General features: G+C 41.7%; 2 protein-coding genes across 4 annotated transcripts in view; both read right to left on the bottom strand.

Annotated features, from left to right (window-relative positions):
* Nucleotides 1-13: 13 nt before the first annotated feature.
* On the bottom strand, nucleotides 14-18247 carry emilin2b (elastin microfibril interfacer 2b). 3 transcript variants are annotated; one of them, XM_010885438.3, is made up of 9 exons: nucleotides 17305-18246; nucleotides 15605-15756; nucleotides 15053-15178; nucleotides 13598-13785; nucleotides 11245-13272; nucleotides 3736-3951; nucleotides 3557-3607; nucleotides 3143-3250; nucleotides 14-976 (listed from the first exon to the last, which is right to left on the bottom strand). In XM_010885438.3, the coding sequence occupies exons 2-9, from the start codon at nucleotides 15691-15693 to the stop codon at nucleotides 630-632; spliced, it is 3153 nt and encodes a 1050-aa protein (XP_010883740.2). In that variant the 5' UTR covers nucleotides 15694-15756; nucleotides 17305-18246; the 3' UTR covers nucleotides 14-629. The 3 variants fall into 3 exon arrangements, 2 of the variants coding, with proteins under 2 accessions (XP_010883740.2, XP_012994962.2); XR_002195854.3 differs by adding an exon at nucleotides 1947-2021 and having other exon boundaries at nucleotides 900-976; nucleotides 15605-18247; XM_013139508.4 differs by having other exon boundaries at nucleotides 15605-18246.
* Nucleotides 18248-18313: 66 nt separating this feature from the next.
* smchd1 (structural maintenance of chromosomes flexible hinge domain containing 1) overlaps nucleotides 18314-19846 on the bottom strand; it is a 54336-nt gene continuing 52803 nt past the window's right edge. Inside the window, exon 47 of the mRNA XM_010885439.5 lies at nucleotides 18314-18894. Coding sequence (XP_010883741.2) covers nucleotides 18782-18894 — 113 coding nt within the window. The 3' untranslated portion in view covers nucleotides 18314-18781. The remainder of the gene's footprint in view (nucleotides 18895-19846) is intronic.

The raw sequence follows: 19846 nt of genomic DNA, 5'->3' as shown, positions 1-19846 counted from the left end.
GATAAGTCATGGCCAACATTTAAACAAATACTTTATTTTTGACCCCCAAGTCAGAATTGAGGTTCTCTTCCAAGAAAAGGCACTGAACCATTTTGTTTAAGCACTTGTCCTATAAACTGACTTGATTGTGGTGACATGCAAAGACCTTTCAAAGCAATGTATTTTGTAAAAAAGTTGGTTGTCCCTTACCAAATTGAAAAATATACATTAGCTTAGCAGTAGTTCTCTAAAAATGCTATTTACAATTGATTGACATTGACATAAAACAATGATTTAAACTAAATTACTAAGGTTAAAAATGCTACAACAAATGTAAAAACATTAAACACGCTAACAATGCAGACGCTTACCCACCAGGTAACAAAAAAAATACTTAAAATATAATTCCTAAATATATTAATACTGACAGTCGCTTGCCCTATTCCCTCCATAAGGATTCAATAATCAATTTCTTTTTTTCTGTAAAAAAAAAAAATGAAAGAAGTCCTAGCAAGAGCAAGTAAATGCATCTTTTGTTTTTCCCTATGGCATAATAATCAGAATCACTTTTCATAAAATAGCTGTAAGGCATGTATGTATAATATAGAACAGGTGATGCTACATTGTTCTGTTTTTTAGGGGATAACTGTCTATAACACAGGATTTTCTTTTGAGAGGGTGGGATAGAGAAGTACAGCACTAAATGTTGAGAGGAACTCTGTTTTCTCCGAGATGGCTAGTTTTCCTGCAACCATGACTAAGCCTGCCCTGTCGCCACGCTTCAGACTTAGAACCAGGCTCAGGGAGGCGGAGCCTCCGCAGTCACAGCTGGTGGATCCAGCCCCAACTCCACCAGTAGCAGGCAGGTACCCGGCCGTGTCCAGCCTCTGGATGCTGCGGTTGGACACGGAGAGAACCGCCTCCACCCTCGCACCTCTCTGGGCTGTTAGCACGGCACTCAGAAGATAGAGGCCTTCCGTGGGGACAGTGAAGATGCCTAGAAGAGTCAAAAAATGTTGGCCAAATACAAACCCCGGTCATTGACAAGGGGTCACTTATACAGCGTAAACAGACATGATAAACAACTAAAATCGAATGTGTATAACTTTTGAGTTAAAGATTACTTTTTGAATTGTATTCCTGCCACAATTAGCACCCCCTGAAAATATGGTGACACACATGCCAAACAACCTTAGTTGTCCATGAAAATGGAAAAGGATTGGAAGAATGTTGACATTCACAAATCAGGGAATGGCTATATGCCTGAAAATACTAATTTCCACTATTAGGCCAATAATTATGAAATGTAAATCAACTGGAGTTGGCATGAATATGCCTGGATGTGGATGTCAAAATAATGGTTTTGTGGTAGAAAATATCCAAAGATCACAGTTGGAGAATTGCAGAAGTTGGTTACATCTCCGAAGCTACCTCCATAGTAACAAGTTATTTGGAAGGGTTGCCAAAATTGAGTCTCTGCTCTCACCAAACCACAAACATAAGCACTTGGAGATTGCGAAATGTCAATGAAAACCAGGTTTTATGGTCTGATGAGACTAAAATGTAACTTTTTGGCAACAAACTATCATGCTTTTGTACTAGCATCAGAGTCTCCTAAATCCCACTTAAAACTTGTGAGATGAGCTCACAAGCAGAGTGCACAAGCAAGCATCACGACCTTCAGGGATCTGGAGAGTTTCTCTATAGAGGAATGGCCTCAAATTCCTGCATTCTCCCTCATAAAACACAGGAGACGACCCAGATCTGTTATCTTGGCAATGGGAGGGTGGATAAAGTACTTAATGCAGAGGTGCCAATAATTGTGGTACAAATGTTTCTGAATAAAATAAATGTTTTGATTACCTTTTCTTTGAATAATTTTAACTCCGTAGATAAAGTTTTTTTTTTGTGTCAGCTCAAGCTGGTAATCAGCAATGGCACATGTTCACAGACTTTTTTATATTTACCTAGGGTGCCAATACTTCTGGAGACCACTGTGTGTATATGGTCCATACTATACAGTCCCTAAGTATTCCAGCACACTGAAATTTAAATGAAACTATAATTAAGAGATTAAAGTGCAGACTCAGAAGTAATTTGAGGGTATTTACATCCATTTATCGTGAACAGTGTAGAAATTACAGCCTGTGTTACAGGACCACAAGTATTTAGGCAAATTAACATGATCTAAATTTTGTTGTTGTCATTTAATACTTGGTTGCAAGACTGTCTGAAGAGCAGTCATGCAATTCAGGCAATTCTGTGCATCTTCCCTGTTGATGCTCTGTGGGGCCTGTAATGCAGCCATCTTGTTCGTGTTTGTTTCAGGGCATTCTTGCCTGAAACAAACAAGGCATTTCTCGTCTTCAGCAAGTGAAACACAATTAATTGGATTCAGGTTGATGATTGAATTGGCCCATCAAGAACACTCCACTTTTTGGCCCTTAAAAACTGAATTGGTTGCTTGAGCAATGTTTAGGTTACTTTCCCGCTGCAAAGTGCAGTGCCATCCAATCACTTCTGAGGAGTTTATTTGTATCTGAGCAGACAAGATGCTTCTGTACTTTTCAGAATTCGTCCTACTGTTGTAGTCGGCATTTACATCATCAATGAAGACAAGTGAGCCAGTACCAGTAACAGCCATTGATGCCTAAAAAAACCTAATCTGACAGTTGTTTGTTGGTTTTTATTATGTTTAGCATTATTTGGTCATCCACTGTCTTTGTTTCACCAATTTGCCATTGCTGAACTCCCCAGTGCTTTATTTCTTCTCAATTAACCAAACAGTTGATTTTGGAACAACTGCTTTGGCTATGTCTGATTAATTGATCCACATCATGCTACAGTGACACTTTGTTCCTAGTGTTGTCAAACACCAGCAACAGAATTCAAATGCAAAGTCTAGAATCAAGACTACACATTTACAGCTCTCTCGCGCATGCAGTAATGATGCAAACAAATGCACCTTCCCTATATTTTTGGTCCCCTTAAATGTAGGGATAATGTAATCTGATATGGATGAAAATACCCTGAAAGTCTTTACTTGGAACACATTGTCATTGTACCCATTCAAATCCACTGCTGAGGTACAGAGCCAACACAACTACACTTTACATACATCTGTTGGACTTTACGTATGTGCTTGGGACTGTTCTGATGTTACCTGTGTAAGGGTTGTAATGTCCCCCATCGTTGACCAACATCTTGTTGAAGCGGATAAAGCCCGCCATAGGCTGGAGGTTGAGACCGGCCGAGAAGGACACCCCTCCACCTGGCGCACAGAAATAGGTTAAGTTCAATGATTCATAACTCTGTCAAAGGTTTACAGAATATAAGAGTATTATTTTTGGGGACACACTAAAAAACTGCTTTTTGAGACTAACTATTGTTCATAACTGTAAATAATACTAATGCATTTAACTTAAGAATACACAATACTAAATATCTAACTGTTAAAATTAAATAGGGTTTTGTGTAATGAAAGTCTATTGAAGAAGTGGGCAAATGTGTGAGAGATTATTTTTGAATGGACTTAACATTTCATATTGCCTGTAAATCTATGAGAAATAGCATTCACCTGAAATGACTGGACTATCAGGCATCAGAGGCACTGCAGAGGGTGGAGAAGCTGTAAAACAATCAAGACATTACTTCTTTTAAAACATGCAGTTTATCTGTGTATATCTGATTGTGTGAATGTCCACGTGTTTTTTGTACATCTTCCTAGCCACTCTGTTAGACAACCCAAAGATTCACCTGGAGCTCCGGCAAAGCCCTTGAAGGAGCCCATGCTGCCATCAGCCCCCTTGGGCAGTTTGGATGAAATCATGATCCCAGGGGCTCCTGCTTCTCCAGTCTCTATCATACGTGGTAGGGCCCCATCTGCTAGGGGCCCAACAGGCATGACAGGGCTCTGAGGGACAGGCTTAGTCTTAGTGGGATGTCCAGACTGCTGCACATCGCCATGAACACCTGAAAGATGAACCAGGGGTCAAGAGGAAGAAAGGCTTGAGAGGGATCATTTCAAGACCAGCTGTGAATGGGTGAACAAGCCTTAAGAGAGAATTAGAACTTTTTTTAAACTTGTTAGATGGTTCCTCACCTTCAAAGAATAGGCCAAGAGATACTGTTATCCATGTTGGGTTACTTAAACAGTGATTTATTCAGCTAAACCAAAAAAGAAAAAACTAAATCAACTGATATCAATGTCATTTTTGATTCCATGTTATGCAAGATCATTAGGAGATGAAAGAAAATGTATACAAAAAAAAAATCACACAAATTAGATTTGTCTCTAACTAACGGTGGCTAGGTTTGTACTGGCGGTTTTTATAAAACCCAACTGGATTACAGTTTGTCTTGGCCCATTAACTTTTTAAGGATGAGAAAACCATCTAATGCCAAGTTGAGTGAAATTCACTAACAAAACAGCTGGTGCCTTGACAACTGACACTGACAGATATACAGACTGAAATGTCTGGTCAAAAAGAAAGGCATCAAAGAGAATTCCTTTTAGACAGGAAAGCAAAGCTGTCATTACTCTTAACAATCCTTTGTGCTTCAAGCGAAAGTGTTCACTCTCCTATGCAGCAAGCCTTCCAGTGAAGTCAACCTACCATTAAAGTCAAAAGCTGGTTTGTGTAAAACATACACCCGCATGTGAGGATTGTAATGGACTGTACAACACTGAACAAAAATATAAATAAAACGTTTAAAGTGACAGGGAATGGACACCTCACTAGTGATTAGGCACCCTGTAGGATGTTCAATCAACAGAAAAAAGGAGGAAGTGGGGAAACAACTGAGAACGACTGAGTTCTCCTTTCCTGACGGAGTTCCTGTCCTCTGGGCTCCCGCAGGCTGCTGGGGCACTGCCCGGGCTCTGAACAGCTTGCCTGGCGTTGCTGGGGCTCTGGATCCGCCCTCCCATCTCCAACGCTGATGCAGGGAGGCCACGTCCACGCAATGCGTGACATCCGTAGATTAGGACCTAATGAACTCATTTCAGTTGGCTGATATATATAAAACCTGCCACTCTGTAAAATTGTATCGGATATTGCATAGACATTTTTGTTCAGTGTATTTGATTTTCCTATTATCTGTATTTTTATTTACAGCATGAGAAGTGTTTGGCACTCCAAGACTGAGATTATGAAGCCCTGTTTTTAAACCTCCAAATCACGGTGCAGTCACACCTGTTTTGGACGAGTCTAGTGAAATTCTAACTGGCAATTAAAGCGCCTAAACAAGGAGTGATTACCTCTCTGTCATCAGTGTCTCAAAACAGATGGAATCGAAGAGCACACCACAGACACATCCAATTTGACAGGAGTAAACAGTTAGAACAAACCACATTTAAAGGGACATCCTTAAAACCCACTACACATAAAAGGACTGCTCACCCATAACATGTATAGATGTGATCTTATTTATCCTGGCTTCGGACTTGCAGTTGATCCCCCAAACAGTTATTTCAGAATGTGTTTTTGGTTGTATTTCCGAGTCACCGATCTTCAGCATTAGAATGTGACTGAAATGTAAGGTGTTCATTGGAGATGACATTCACAGTAAATACGTGGCTCAAATTTAATCTTCATCTGAAATTTCTATCATGCGATCTGTAATGCTCCCGTTAAAAAGACATGTTTCATATGTAATAAAGTAAAGATGCAGATGTTTTGGTGATGATTTTAAGTGATGTGTAGATTAATGTGGTGAGCTTTGAAACTACTGATGAATATACATTTAAATGTGGTTTAAATGTATGACATCTTTAAGTTGGAAATATCCAAAACAGACACAGGATCAGTGCTTTGCAGGGGGAACTTCAACTCTTTTTCAGACTGGATTGAGCGAGACAACAGCCATCAGATCCAAACTTTTCTTCAGAGAGACTAGAGGCTACATGAAAGGCATACCTGCATATTAAGTTGCTACCCCACCTCAGGCAAAAAGGGTCAGTCACTATAAAAGCCAGACCAGAGAACATAAGCTATTAAAACATTTCCCCATGTAAATATCTAGGACCGATGACTTATCTGATCCTAACCGTATTTATTGGCAGGTAATGAGGGTCTAGGAGCAACTTTACCTTGCTCCTTATTAAACACTACAAAGGGAGGAGACTAGTAGAACACAGCAGGACGTAAAACACAACAGGAGGTACCACTGTGTGTGTGTGGTTTAACGTGATTGTGTGTTGCCTGGCTGTTGGGTCTTGGTGACTCCACCTGAAAAGCCAATTTTAGCCCCAATCCCAAGGTTATGATAACAGGATAAAGTTGTAACATGAGTGTGTGTGTCTGCGCTCGCGCACCATTATTAAATAGGTGCATGTAAACAGTTGCAGCTGGGTTCCTGGCTGCAGCCCTGAATACTGTGTTACAGTCAGGGCATCCATCCCGAGAAAACTCCAGAAACTCTCAGCCAGCCACAGAGGGTTCCCTACATATAAATCTCTATTCTCCATTCCACACCGCATCGTAACCACTGTACAGCAGTTTAGTACCACACACAGGATTTCCAAGTCTGTCTGAGCCAAACAGGACACAACCCAGAACCTGGGATATAGGAACAAATGTGTTCGCTCGCAGATCCTAAAGTTTACTTTCAACTGGAAAAAAGTTCTAATAGAACATGTCAGGAGTAATGTGGAACAGCTGCTTAGGAGAGGATGAGGTCAAAAGGAACGGTTCCCCTGTGGTTTCTGGCCAATACCTGGTGATATGTTTAACTGCAGTAGTGTGTGTCAGGTCTGTTTTGGGACTAACTGGGCCAGCTCTTGTATGGCCAGAGTGTGTTGCATCACAAAGTGAGCCGTTTTTACCTTCACAGTCCACTGCTTTTGACCTTAGCTGTCATAGGGTCATTGACTACAACAATATATGACCACTAAGGCGGCCAGAGGCAGGAAATCATGCTAGCTTTACTCCCCTTAATGACCTCAAGTGTTGCGTCGTCTGCAATGGGCTTTTAGTGACCCCAGGCCATCTGGATGTCTTATAATGTAAAAATGAACCAGGATGGGCACATTGTGTGGATCCCAAAGACAAATAGATGCAAAAGCCTGCGCACACACCCCATTTATATACTACAGACCAAAATATTAGAGGTTTATGTATAGTTGTACATTCAAGGGTTAAAGGTAGCACCTTCTCCATAAAGCATGGCTTTCTATGACCGATTGAAATGCAGCAATACGTCGCTAGCTGCTTCAATCTCAAGGCCGCATGACGTTAGCCGGTGAATATGTCCCTCCCGAATATCATCTTTGCGGTGATTGCCAAGGCTGCCAGGCATACTGAGGGGGTGATATTTAAGCAGCTTGTCAGCAGAGGCTTGCAACCCACACACACACACACATACACAAGAGCGAGTGAGAATCTCTGAGGAGGCGTTGGTAAGTTCAGGAGAGACCTCATTAGCTAATGGTTTGGGAAATTGCTCTAATTAAACTGCACTTCTGATACTTTTTGTTCGGTTTATCTTGAGCATGGGGACAAAGTTGGCAAAAAAATAGTTTGACGCAATGGAGTGCCAAACCAATGAACACAAATTCCTGAGCCAAATCTGTTAGCAGTTTTAGTCTTGTCATTTATATACCGGTCTTCAAGCCAAGCTTAATCTGGCACTTGTGTAGCTAGAAGTATCAGTACTGTCAGTACATACATACATATATAAAATCTAAACCATTGAGGAAAATGAAGAGTTCCAAATCCATAAACTCTGACCCGCAGCACCGAATCTCAGTCCCTCTCAACCTTTCTGGCAAAATATGTATATGACGTTGTAGAAGTACAGAGCAGCACAAGGCTCAAGGGCCAGCCTTAACAGTGGAAACCTCCTAAACACCATCCTGTTCCCTGTATAGTGCACTACTTTTGACCGGGACCCATAGGGCTTTTTTCCAAAGTCGTGCACTACATAAGAAAAAGGGTTCCATTTAGGCAGGGGCACTGTGTTTATTTGGAGAGAGAAGAAAGACAGAGTTAGGCCAATGTGCTAAGCAACACCAGAGCGTGAGGGGGCCAGGAGATATGGAGAGAAAGGACAAAAGGAAAACAAGAGCATCAGGGAGGAAATGAATTAGGAAGAAGAGTGTGATGTCATAACAGTCCAGCGGCGCCTGACGTGACCTCGTGGAGACACTCAAGTCCACTTGGACCTCGAATAACAAATCTTCTGATAGGGTCCCGTAAGTAGACTACTGATAAGCCAATGACAGGCGCCTCTATAATGGACAGTGCTTCCCACTTCCTGATTGAGTGGAGATTGTACAAGCCAGTCCAGCCTGAAAGAAAGAAGGAGCACTGAGCCAAACATGAGAGTTGCCTTAATGTGACGCATCGTAAAACGGCTTCCAGCCCGGAAAATATGAATAGCAAACTGTCCTCTGAGGGGTATTAATAAAAACATTTTGGCTGGCAGATTAAATCATTTTAAATAAAAAGTAAAATTATATAAGTTATGACTAGTACTAGGGAGAGGCAGATATTTTATTTCTTACAGTCACATTCTCCGTGTGCTCGCTTGACATGAGGGTGGGAAATGTGGAACATACAGTGGGGAGAACAAGTATTTGATACACTGCCGATTTTGCAGGTTTTCCCACTTACATAACATGTAGAGGTCTGTAATTTTTATCATAGGTACTCTTCAACTGTGAGTGACAGAATCTAAAACAAAAATCCAGAAAACCCCATTGTATGATTTAAGTAATTAATTAGCATTTTATTGCATGACATAAGTATTTGATACATCAGAAAAGCAGAACTATTTGGTACAGTAACCTTTGTTTGCAATTACAGAGATCATAGGTTTCCTGTAGTTCTTGACCAGGTTTGCACACACTGCAGCAGGGATTTCTCCAGATCCTTCAGGTTACGGGGCTGTCGCTGGGCAATACGGACTTTCAGCTCCCTCTAAAGATTTTCTATTGGCCACTCCAGGACCTTGAGATGCTTCTGACGGAGCCACTCCTTAGTTGCCCAAGCAGTGTGTTTCGGTCGTTGTCATGCTGGAAGACCCAGCCACGACCCATCTTCAATGCTCTTACTGAGGGAAGGAGGTTGTTGGCCAAGATCTCACGATACATGGCCCCATCTATCCTCCCCTCAATACGGTGCAGTCGTCCTGTCCCCTTTGCAGAAAAGCATCCCCAAAGAATGATGTTTCCACCTCCTTGCTTCATGGTTGGGATGGTGTTCTTGGGGTTGTTCTTCCTCCAAACACGGCGAGTGGAGTTTAGACCAAAAAGCTATTTTTGTCTCATCAGACCACATTACCTTCTCTCATTCCTCCTCTGGATCATCCAGATGGTCATTGGCAAACTTCAGACGGGCCTGGACATGCGCTAGCTTGAGCAGGGTGACATTGCGTGCGCTGCAGCATTTTAATACATGACGGCGTAGTGTGTTACTAATGGTTTTCTTTGAGACTGTGGTCCCAGCTCTCTTCAGGTCATTGACCAGGTCCTGCCGTGTAGTTCTGGGCTGATCCCTCACCTTCATCATGATCATTGATGCCCCACGAGGTGAGATCTTGCATGGAGCTCCAGACCGAGGGAGATTGACCGTCATCTTGAACTTCTTCCATTTTATAACAATTGCACCAACAGTTGTTGCCTTCTCACCAAGCTGCTTGCCTATTGTCCTGTAGCCCATCCCAGCCTTGTGCAGGTCTACAATTTTATCCCTGATGTCCTTACACAGCTCTCTGGTCTTGGCCATTGTGGAGAGGTTGGAGTCTGTTCGATTGAGTGTGTGGACAGGTGTCTTTTATACAGGTAAAAAATTCAAACAGGTGCAGTTAATACAGGTAATGAGTGGAGAACAGGAGGGCTTCTTAAAGAAAAACTAACAGGTCTGTGAGAGCCGGAATTCTTACTGGTTGGTAGGTGTTCAAATACTTATGACATATCATACAATGTGATTTTCTGGGTTTTTGTTTTAGATTCCGTCTCTCACAGTTGAAGTGTACCTATGATAAAAATTACAGACCTCTACATGCTTCGTAAGTAGGAAAACCTGCAAAATCGGCAGTGTATCAAATACTTGTTCTACCCACTGTATGCCTTTCAAACAGAAGGTTATTAAGGCTTAGCTAATCAGACTTGACTTCTAGAGCTACACCCAGGAACTGGCAACATTGACCCAGATCCAAAGTAACTCCCTTGGGCATTACAATGAGAAGCAGGGCCACTTGCACATGGAACTCCCAGAATGAACTACAGAGTCAAACTGAGCCTGGATTCAGAATAAAAGTCTTAGGGACAATCCTCATGAATTGTATAGTGTAGAAAGTTTATATATGGTGACAATCCATGTACTTCCATGTCTGTGTTCAATATAAAAATATTTGGAACACATGTTGTGCTTCCAACTCCCTTATTCCCCCTGTGCAATTCAGCTCTGTCCTGATGGTGCCTAGGTGACCTATGTCCATATACTACTCATAGTCCCTTTCAAAGGAAATAAGGCTTTTGAAATCTTACACATGATCATGGAATAGCAATACTAGTGGTAAAAAGATACAGTTCCTGCAGAAGTCCATGCACATGTGAATTCAGACACATGCATGCGCACACACGCACACACAATAATCCCTTAAACCCAGATATTGCTCAACACAAAGCGGGTCTATTAAAAACACCCATGTGTGTTCAATCATTGCTGCCTCCTCTGAGTCAGAATGCAGTGAGACGGCAATCCAGCCCCCCCCCCTCTCTCGGTTCCTCTGTTCTCATGCACTCCCAACAACCATCCTACATTAAACAACTTCTAGATCCAATTTAAAGCAAACAACTTCAGGGGCCCCAAACAAACCCCAGCTGAAACTCCTGAGTTGTATCTTACTAGCACAATTTGATTGTAATATCCAGCCTCTGCTACTGGAGAATCTGGAGGTGATTCAGTAGATTTTTTATACTAGTGGTCATCAGTAGCTCAGTAGGTAAAGCTACCTGGTAGGATAGTGTGTTTAATTCTTTGTACCGCTAATATTTATGCAAACATGACTGTAATGCCTTGATCGCAACTATAGTGGAATTGGTTTTTGGCACGCCAGACCTTCCGACAACAAAATATCTCTGCCTCACAACAACATGTGAAATGTTCCAGGAAACGATAATCGAACCATTAGGGAACAAATTTATCAGGAGAGAGGGGAGCTGTTGGTAATGAGAACAATATGGGAGATATAACCTGGGGTTTTGAAATCATTACATGCCTTTTTCAGCAAATAATCAATCTCTATGCCAAGTCTTACCAGAGTTCTGAGTACTGGAGGTCAATGCAAGGAGGTCCTGGGTGATGTCGGACACGTTGTACTGGAGCTTCTGGTATGAGCCCATCAGTCCTCTGATGTCCTTGGTGTGGGACTGAAGGGTAATGTTAATCCCACTAACACAATTCCACAGGCCGGTAATGTGCTTGTCCAGCCCCTCTTTGATTCGGTGCAGGTTGCTGGAGATGGGGTCCAGCCTACCACACACGTTATCCAAACGCTTAATCCTACCGTCCACCCTGGCAATGTCCAGTGCTACGCCCTGGGTCCTGTTCCTGCAGTGGTTTGCTTCAGCCCTCACCTCCTTGCCTAGCTCCTCCAGCCTGGACCTCAGTTCCTCTCTCTGTGCCAAGTGGAGCTCCAGCAGGTCCCTGGCCTCTTGGGCTGGCCCTGCACTGCTCTGGCAACAGGCGTTCAGTTGCTGAAGCTCCAGGGTCTGCTGGGTGAGTGTGCGACCCAGCGTGGTCAAAGAGCCCTGCTGCACTCCCATATGGCTGCTGACAGCTCCCAGCATTTCTTCCACATTTGAAAGACTGGCACTGTGGTTTAGAAGTTGCCCTTGGAACGCCACAGACTGCTGGCTGAAGGAGAGACTCAGGGCAGACAAAGAGTTCTCTTGTCCTCCGATATGTCCTTTAAGAGCTCCAAGTTCTTCTCTCACATCTTTAAGAATGGCGGAGTGGTACAGGAGTTGACCGTGGACAAATTCTTCCATGTCTCCAAGACTAGCCGATTGGCCATCAATGCTAGACTGCATTGTCTCTAGGTTAGTTCTGTAGAGCCGGAGGTTTTCTTGAAGGCTTTCTATGGACTGTTTGTCAGAGTTGCACTTCGTAGAGCACAGTTGGTTCAGGGCATTAAGTCTGTCCTCCATAGTCTGAACATTGGTTTTGTGAGAGGTCACTTCAACCTGGGACTTCAACACAGACTGAGTCCCTGGTAAGGGGCTGCTTATCTCTACCACTAAAGCATTGACCCGGTCTTCCATGGAGCTTATTCTACCCTCCAAGGCCATCTTCAGGTCTGCGGCCTCATCTGAAACATCTCTCCTCAATTTCTCCTCTAGGAAATGTTTGTGCACATCCAAGTTCCTCTCTGACATGTTGAGACGAGCCTCTAGATCTTTCACTTGGAGGAGGAGTGGTTCAGACTCTGGCTTTTTCTCTATGAAGGACTGGAGGCTCAGTTGGTCCTTAGAGACCCTCAACAGCTCATTTCGCAGCTCCTCTACACCTAGCGAGGTTCCATCTCCTGTCCGCGCACCAGGCATCTGCTCCTTGAGGTCTTGGATCTCCTTGCGGAGGTCCATTTCCTTGGATTCAAGGAGCTCGACCAGGCTAAGGTAACTGTTCTCCTGGCCCTCCGACTGCTCCTGCGCCGAGAGGATCTTGTAGTCACACGAGGACTTCAGGTCTGCCATTTTGATCTCCATGCCCTCCATCATCTCGTCCCTCAGGGCATAGAACTTTGCATCCACATAGGTGCGCAGGGCTTCATCATTGGTTGGGGGACAAGGCGTGGCCGGCAGGGTCGGTGGGGCCTGGGTTGCCTCCTTTAACAGGCGGAGCTGCTCGTCATGGTTGTTGACCTTTTCCTGAAGGTCATCCAGGATGCGGCTCTTAGAGTTAATAGTCTCAGTGAGGTGGTTGATCTTGTTGGTAAACTCGTCCGTGGCCAACGCATTGTAATCCTTGTCCAGAGAGATGCCCTGCAGCAGTATGCTCTGCTGCTCACCGCGTGCGCTGTCCGGCTGGCGCAGGTTGTTAAGCAACGTGACAAGCATCTGGCTGGCATCCTCCTGTAGGTCCACCCTCAGGTTTGCAGATAGGCTCGTCATGGCTGCCTGCATGTCTAGGACTTGCTGAGATAAACGCTGGACCTCCTCTTCTAGCTGCTCTGTGGTATGACTTCCTCCCTGGACCGCTGCCAGCCGTTGTCCTGCCTGACCTCCTGGCCACACCCCTGTGCCCCAGGGATGGCCACTCTGACCCCATGCCTGCTGTCCCGGACCTACGGAGAGAAAACTGATTATTAAGTCAAGTCTTCTTCAACGTTGAAATAGTAGTCATTTAGCAGATGCTCTAATGCAGAATGACATACAGGAGCAATTTGTGTTAAGCACCTTGTTAAAAATCCAAATGACGGTTTGGATACCGTCCCAACGCTCTAACTACTAAACAGATCTTCCGGCTTACTAGGAAATGTCCATTTAATCAATGTTCTTACATTACTAAGTTGCAGTGTACTGTGTTAACCATTTGATGAAAAAATATTCTAGTCACTATGGCCTGAGTGTACTGGCATTAGGGTCTACAGGATGACGCGGGTTCCCTACCCTGTGTATCTGGAACGTGACTAGGGACAGGCAGCAGGTTGGGTCCAGGCCGCAGGACCGTTGGACGGAATGGGATGCCTTTCAGGTCTTTGCAGTCATGGCCTTGGTAGCCAGGGCAGCATCGCCACTCCAGCTCAGTCACCAACTTGTAACCAACCTTATAGATGGGGCGGAATTGAGTTCGATACCTGAACAAAAAGAAAGGTGTTATGGTAGAGAGATAGCCAAAAGGCGCCTTTTCTACAAACTGAGAAATTCAATTGACTGATTGACTGGTGGTCCACAACATTAAGAAATTATTTTAAAAAATCATATTAAAACAAACTTTAATTCAAAGCATGAAGGACATCAGGAATAGGTAAGACTCTTTTTCTCCAGAGAGCTTAACCTTTCAGTTTCAATGGGCATTCATTCTCATGAAATGTGAGGAATGCTTAGCCAGGCAACATATACACATGTGCAGCGACTAGCAATAAAGATCTGTTTATGACAAACTACAGATGGGCTAGCTCCAGTTGCTCTCCTAATTAACTCATTTTAAAGAAGTGTAATATGTTTCTACCATTCACACCCAGCAAAAATGTGGAGCCACACTTTGTCACCACAGCCAAGGGCATCTCAGAAATGGTTGCTTATTGTCCTACATTATGCAAAATAAATAACACCAATGAAAGCCTGAGGAATGTGTCAAATGCCTCTGACGATGCCCAGGGGACAAGTGTGTATGTGTATGTGTATGTGTATGACATGCCTCCCAAATACAAAGCAGATGCTTATTTACAGTTTGTGCAAATGAATGGCCTAATTCTGCTGAAGTCTCTTCAGTATATGTATCCATCCTAATGCTCAATTGGCTCTTGGATGTTTTGCAGGCCACAACGAAACCGTAAATCACTCAAATTCACCTGTCCATCATAAACATATAACCACAGAGATGATCTGTTGTAAATAGTGAATGATCTACTATGTGATCTGAAGGACTGAAGGCAGACTACAGAGGATAAAGTGGCAAGTAGAGGTCTATGGCCTAAGGGTAACAATACCTACCTAGTCAGTGACCCAACGGCCCTAACAGTGGGTGTAGTTATCACATAGACATTCAACTATGCAGTGCTAGTCTAGTGATAACACTACTGATGATTATCTTGCATACAGTAGCTTAAATAAATAGCATACCTGACCAGTTAGTATCATCTCGATCATCAAAAACAAGATGATACGTTTAGAATGCCAATAAAAATGCAATCAGGTCGACGAGTTCGGAATAGTATTACTTAGGCAGAAGAAACCAAACAACCCATAAAGCTATTGGTTGGAACGGGGACATGTTCTGAAAATTCAAAGTAATTACATAGAGTTGGTAACCTTTGCTATTGATTGATGTCGAATCACTGCTGTAAAACATTTCTCAGTTCAAATAAAAATAGCAGCACTTCAGCCTTCTTAGGCACTTACCTCACTTGTTGCGCGCAGTCGGACTGAGGCATGGGGCACGGGTTGGACTCCGGCTGCACATAGGTCTCCGTGCCTCCCACGACCGCACAGCTCACGTTTTTGTGCACAACGTATGCACACCAGTTTCTGAAGGAATTGATCATATAAAATGACAATGACGAATACATGCTGCCATTGATAGAGAATATGTGGACGTTCAAGTAGTTAGCGGATGTTTTATGGATTCTTTACACACAGTGGTTCTTCAAACCCCTTTTAATCTTTCCTGGAATCATCTTCTTGGGGCTGATTTTAAGGGGTACGTTAGTCAAATTTCTATTTGAAATAAGCTTTTTTATATATGTGTGTGTATATATATATTATATATATATATATATATATATATATATATATATATATATATATATATATATAGTATCTTGAATTAGATATAATTGAAATACTCTGTTATTCTAAATATTGGAGAAAATAAACCATACACTATCCGTAAAAAACGATAATTAGAACTGTAATTATACATACAGTACAAATAACTACGAAAACTTCACTCACTTATTCCTGTGTCTTTGTTCGGAGCCAGAGTAAGCCCTTCCTTGGAACATGTTATATCCCTGGTTATACCTAGACGGCGTTCCACTCATCAATGGAAAGGTAAGCAACAAGGGAAATAAGGTACTTCTTAGGACGAATCCGGTGGGAAGGTACTTCATTTTTGTAAGGAAAAAAACGGGTAGACAAATGTTAAAAATATACTTCAAGCATTGAGGGTAAAAATGTTGGTCCCTCTCCCAGCAGTTGCTCGAAAGGCTGATAACGCAAAGGAGGGTAAAGCAGCTATATGAGACGCTGGGGGCAACACCCCCCCCCCACACCAGCGCTACTGGTTCCCAAAAAATGGGACAGCTATCCGTTTTCCAATGACCTTACCTCACACATCTGCATCAATTTGTTCGAGCAAATTCAAGGATTTCATGAAGCATTACCACAAAAAAGTTCCACAAGGTACATAGGTACATTGCTTTACTTGTGGATAATTGCATGTATAACTGAACAGGAGTTACAGCGGGCCATTAGGTCTTGGAAGATGTCTATAAAGGACTCATTTACTTATATTCTGATGTGCGCGGGGATTATTGAGCTCAAGCTTGTTAAAGTGCAGGGCTAGAATGTTTTTTCATGTACCCAAATTTAAATTGAGTCACAGAACCATGATGTTGGTATTTAAAAAATATCGCTCAGCTTATGGCACAGTGTTGTATTTCCAAACACATACTTACATATTTACATCTTCACCCTGATTATACCAAAATGCGTCCAGATTTGATTACAGCAAGTGTATAAAATAAAGCATGTCTGTAGGTTCCAAACCTCAACCTCAAATTTCACGATAATGTTATGCAAAACATTAAATGTAATTCGTGTATACCTTACATTTGGAAAACTTCCTTTTCCATAAAGATCCTATTTAATTAGTTACAGTATACCACAGTATTGTGGAATAATGTTTACTAATTGACTAGAATGATTTCTCAGTACCACTCATTCACCACCTAAACCGACACCAAACCAATGCTAAAGAGTGAAACCAAAGAAAAACTAAATTTTTTTAACACGAAGCAATCACCACCTGACCCAGACCTCAATTCCATCCAGCCAACCAGTACGTATCACATCCCTCATCCCGCAGCCAACCCTCCCACCTACACCCGCAAACCTACAGTTAGCCAAACATTACTGGAACTTTCAACGGGATCGGGTTCTATGGTCGGATAAGGCTAAAGGTACGTATACAGTGCCCTCCACAAATACTAGCACCCTTTGTAAACTAGCACAAATCAGGTAATGGCTATAAGAAAAAGAAAATAAAATGTCCGCTATCAGGGCTTTTATTTTTTAGCGTAACTAGGGATCTTAATCGGCCGGTGTCTATTGATCCCACTCACAGTGAGGATTTTTCGAGTGGCCAAAGAATCTCTAAGGATCACAGCTGGAGAATTGCAGACGTTAGTTGGGTCTTGGGGTAGTCACCAAAACGATGGTCAGATGCCACCTACATAACCATGAGTTGTTTGGGATGGTTGCCATAAAAAAAATATTTGCCGTCATAAAACAACCACCTAAAGTTTGCCAAACGTAACTGGAACTTTCAATGGGACTGGGATCTAAGGTCAGATGAGACTAAAATAAAGCTTTTTGGAAATAAACACCAGAGAATATGGTGTAGACAGAAAGATACCCATGCAGAAAAGTACCTCATTCCCACTGTGAAGTACTGCGGTGAATCTTTGATGTTGTGGGGCGGTGTTCCTCCAAAGGCCCTGGACAACTTGTTAGGTTACATGGTATCGTAGAATCCATCAGGTACCAATCAAAACCTGACTGCCTTGGCTAGAAAGCTTAAACTGGGCCATGATTGGATCTTCCAGCAGGACAATGATCCAAAGCACACCTCAAAATCAACACAAAAATGGTTCATTGAAGAGGGTAGACCTCGTAATCTGAAGGATCTGTAGAGATTCTGTTTTGAGGAATGGTATCAGATCCCTAGCCGTGTGTTCTCCAACCTCATTTCGCATTATAGGAGACTCAGAGATTTTATATTGGCAAAGGAGGATTGCACAAAGAATTAAATTAAGGGGTGAAAAAACTTATACAGACACATTTGAGAATGTATATTTTCTTTCAACAGTTTTACTTACATTAGAAGTTTCATTTCTGATAATATTTTGAAAAATCAAAAGGATAAACAATAAGGACTATTTTCAAAATCTGGTTTGATTTCCCAATGGAGCCAATATTAGTGGAGGGCACTATATTAGAGAACCACATTCTGTAAGTGTTTATATTAAATCGTCTTTGACTACATTACTATATTAGTATATTTTAATGCAGATTTGCTTTTAAATATTCTTATGAAATACTGTCCATTTCCTAATACCCCAACATTACCTCTAAAACTGGATGTTTAAAGTCACTTTGCTATGTTCAAAGATAAAGTAAGTAGTAGCATTATCATACCATAGTCAGCTATGAATTTTCAAGTTTGAAAGCAAATGGTTTTGATGACATAGGGGGACCTAATGCCATTTGCATAGTACAGTACACTATTTTTGGAGGCCTGTTTGGCAGTAGAGAGATACATTTTAAACCTTGTTAAATTGTAAAATAATTTCAACAAATACACATTTCGTCTTTAAACAGTTGAAATGCACACAGAAATAAACAAAAATATTTGAGAAAAACCCACAGAAAAGATACTGCTTCATTTTAAATGTTTTTATTTCCACTTAATGTTTATGGAAGGCCTTTAAATTGAAAAAAATATATGTTTTCATTGGTAGTTGTGTAAATTATAGTATAGTGCATACTATCTGCTCAAAACAAAATGAATAAGCACATAAACGTATTCTCATTAGTTCCATGAGAACATATAATTGACAGGCAGATGCCTCACGAGTCTCACCTTCAAATGGGGAGAACACATTACGTCAAAAAGTGAATGAAAAAATAATGACATAGATGTCATTGAGAGGTGACCTTTGCTAGTCAGCAGAACACGGAAGAAAGCCTTGTTCAAGGATGACACATTATTTCAGTAAGGATGAAGGCAAAACATTGTTGAAAATTCAACCAACAGGCCTTTTAAAACATTTTTGGTACAACACACATTGTAAATATTAAATGCAATTGAAAATAGACAAATGGGATACAAAACAAAAACATTAAATGTTACTTTTTAAATATTTTCTGCCTTATTCTTTTGGTTACCAAACCGGATGATCCTCCAACGTCTTCGAGATTACGTTTCATTCCAGCGGTAGGTGTCCGGACTGGAGTACTGGCTGCATAAAAACAAAAGACAGCTTACATATTTGAAGAAATTGCAATGTAATCACAAGGATTAAAACTAAGAAACATCGTAATATCTAGAATTTTAATAATGCTCTTTATTGGATTATTGGGACTGAAAAGTGCTTTAACTGATATTACACTGAATAAAAACAAATGCAACATGTAAAGTATAAGTCCTATAGTATGTCCCACACGCTGTACCATACTCTCAAAAAGCTTATTTCTCTTACTGCACAAAGTTTATTTCCCTATTAATGAACAATTCTCCTTTGGCGAAATATCCCTCCAACTGACACATGTGGCATAAAGAAGCTGATTAAACAACATGAGCATTACACAGATGCATCTTGTGCGGTGGACAATAAAAATACACTAAAACATCAATTTCACACACAGATGGCTCAAGTTTTGAGTGAGCATGTAATTAACATGCTGAATGCCAGAGGGTGCTCCAGATCTGGTGCAAGATAATTTAACTTTAATTTGTCTACAACAAGCCACTTCTAACATATTTAAAAACAAATGTAGCAGTGCATTCAACTAGCTTCACATCCGCAGACTAGCTGTAAACACACTAGCCCAGAATCTCCACATTTGGCACAGCCCCACATCACAAGGATCTGTACGCAATTCCTGGAAGCTGAAACTGTCACAGTTCATCACAGGCTGGAATAGTCACCAGGGGCCTCATATGTCAAGCATTTATACACATAAATATGTGCATAAACCGTGTGATTAATAAACTGTAAAATGTATCAATATGAACATTTGGTGGATAATGTTTTTAAATAAAAAAAATGGAAGATGGCTGATGTTACTCTGACAGAAGATTTGGCACTGCATTTAGCAAAGTGCATTATTGCAAATTTCTCTTGCATTAAAGTACAGTGGCTCTGAAGATACTTTTATAGTGAGTTTTCAAACTTATTTTAGAAAGGCAAA

Source organism: Esox lucius, chromosome 21, assembly GCF_011004845.1.
Source record: "Esox lucius isolate fEsoLuc1 chromosome 21, fEsoLuc1.pri, whole genome shotgun sequence".
In the NCBI taxonomy this organism is placed as follows: domain Eukaryota; kingdom Metazoa; phylum Chordata; class Actinopteri; order Esociformes; family Esocidae; genus Esox; species Esox lucius.
Note: the sequence above shows the minus strand (reverse complement) of the source record. Positions and strands in the feature narration are given on the sequence as shown.

Bases quoted from the DNA above. Each gene is read 5' to 3' on its own strand.
- emilin2b (XM_013139508.4), bottom strand. From the start codon at position 15,762: ATGAAGTACCTTCCCACCGGATTCGTCCTAAGAAGTACCTTATTTCCC. The intron at 13,273-13,597 runs GTAGGGAACCCG...TTCTCTCCGTAG, and splicing joins TCACGTTCCAGATACACAGG to GTCCGGGACAGCAGGCATGG. The intron at 3,952-11,244 runs GTAAGACTTGGC...TTCATCTTTCAG, and splicing joins CTCCAGTACTCAGAACTCTG to GTGTTCATGGCGATGTGCAG.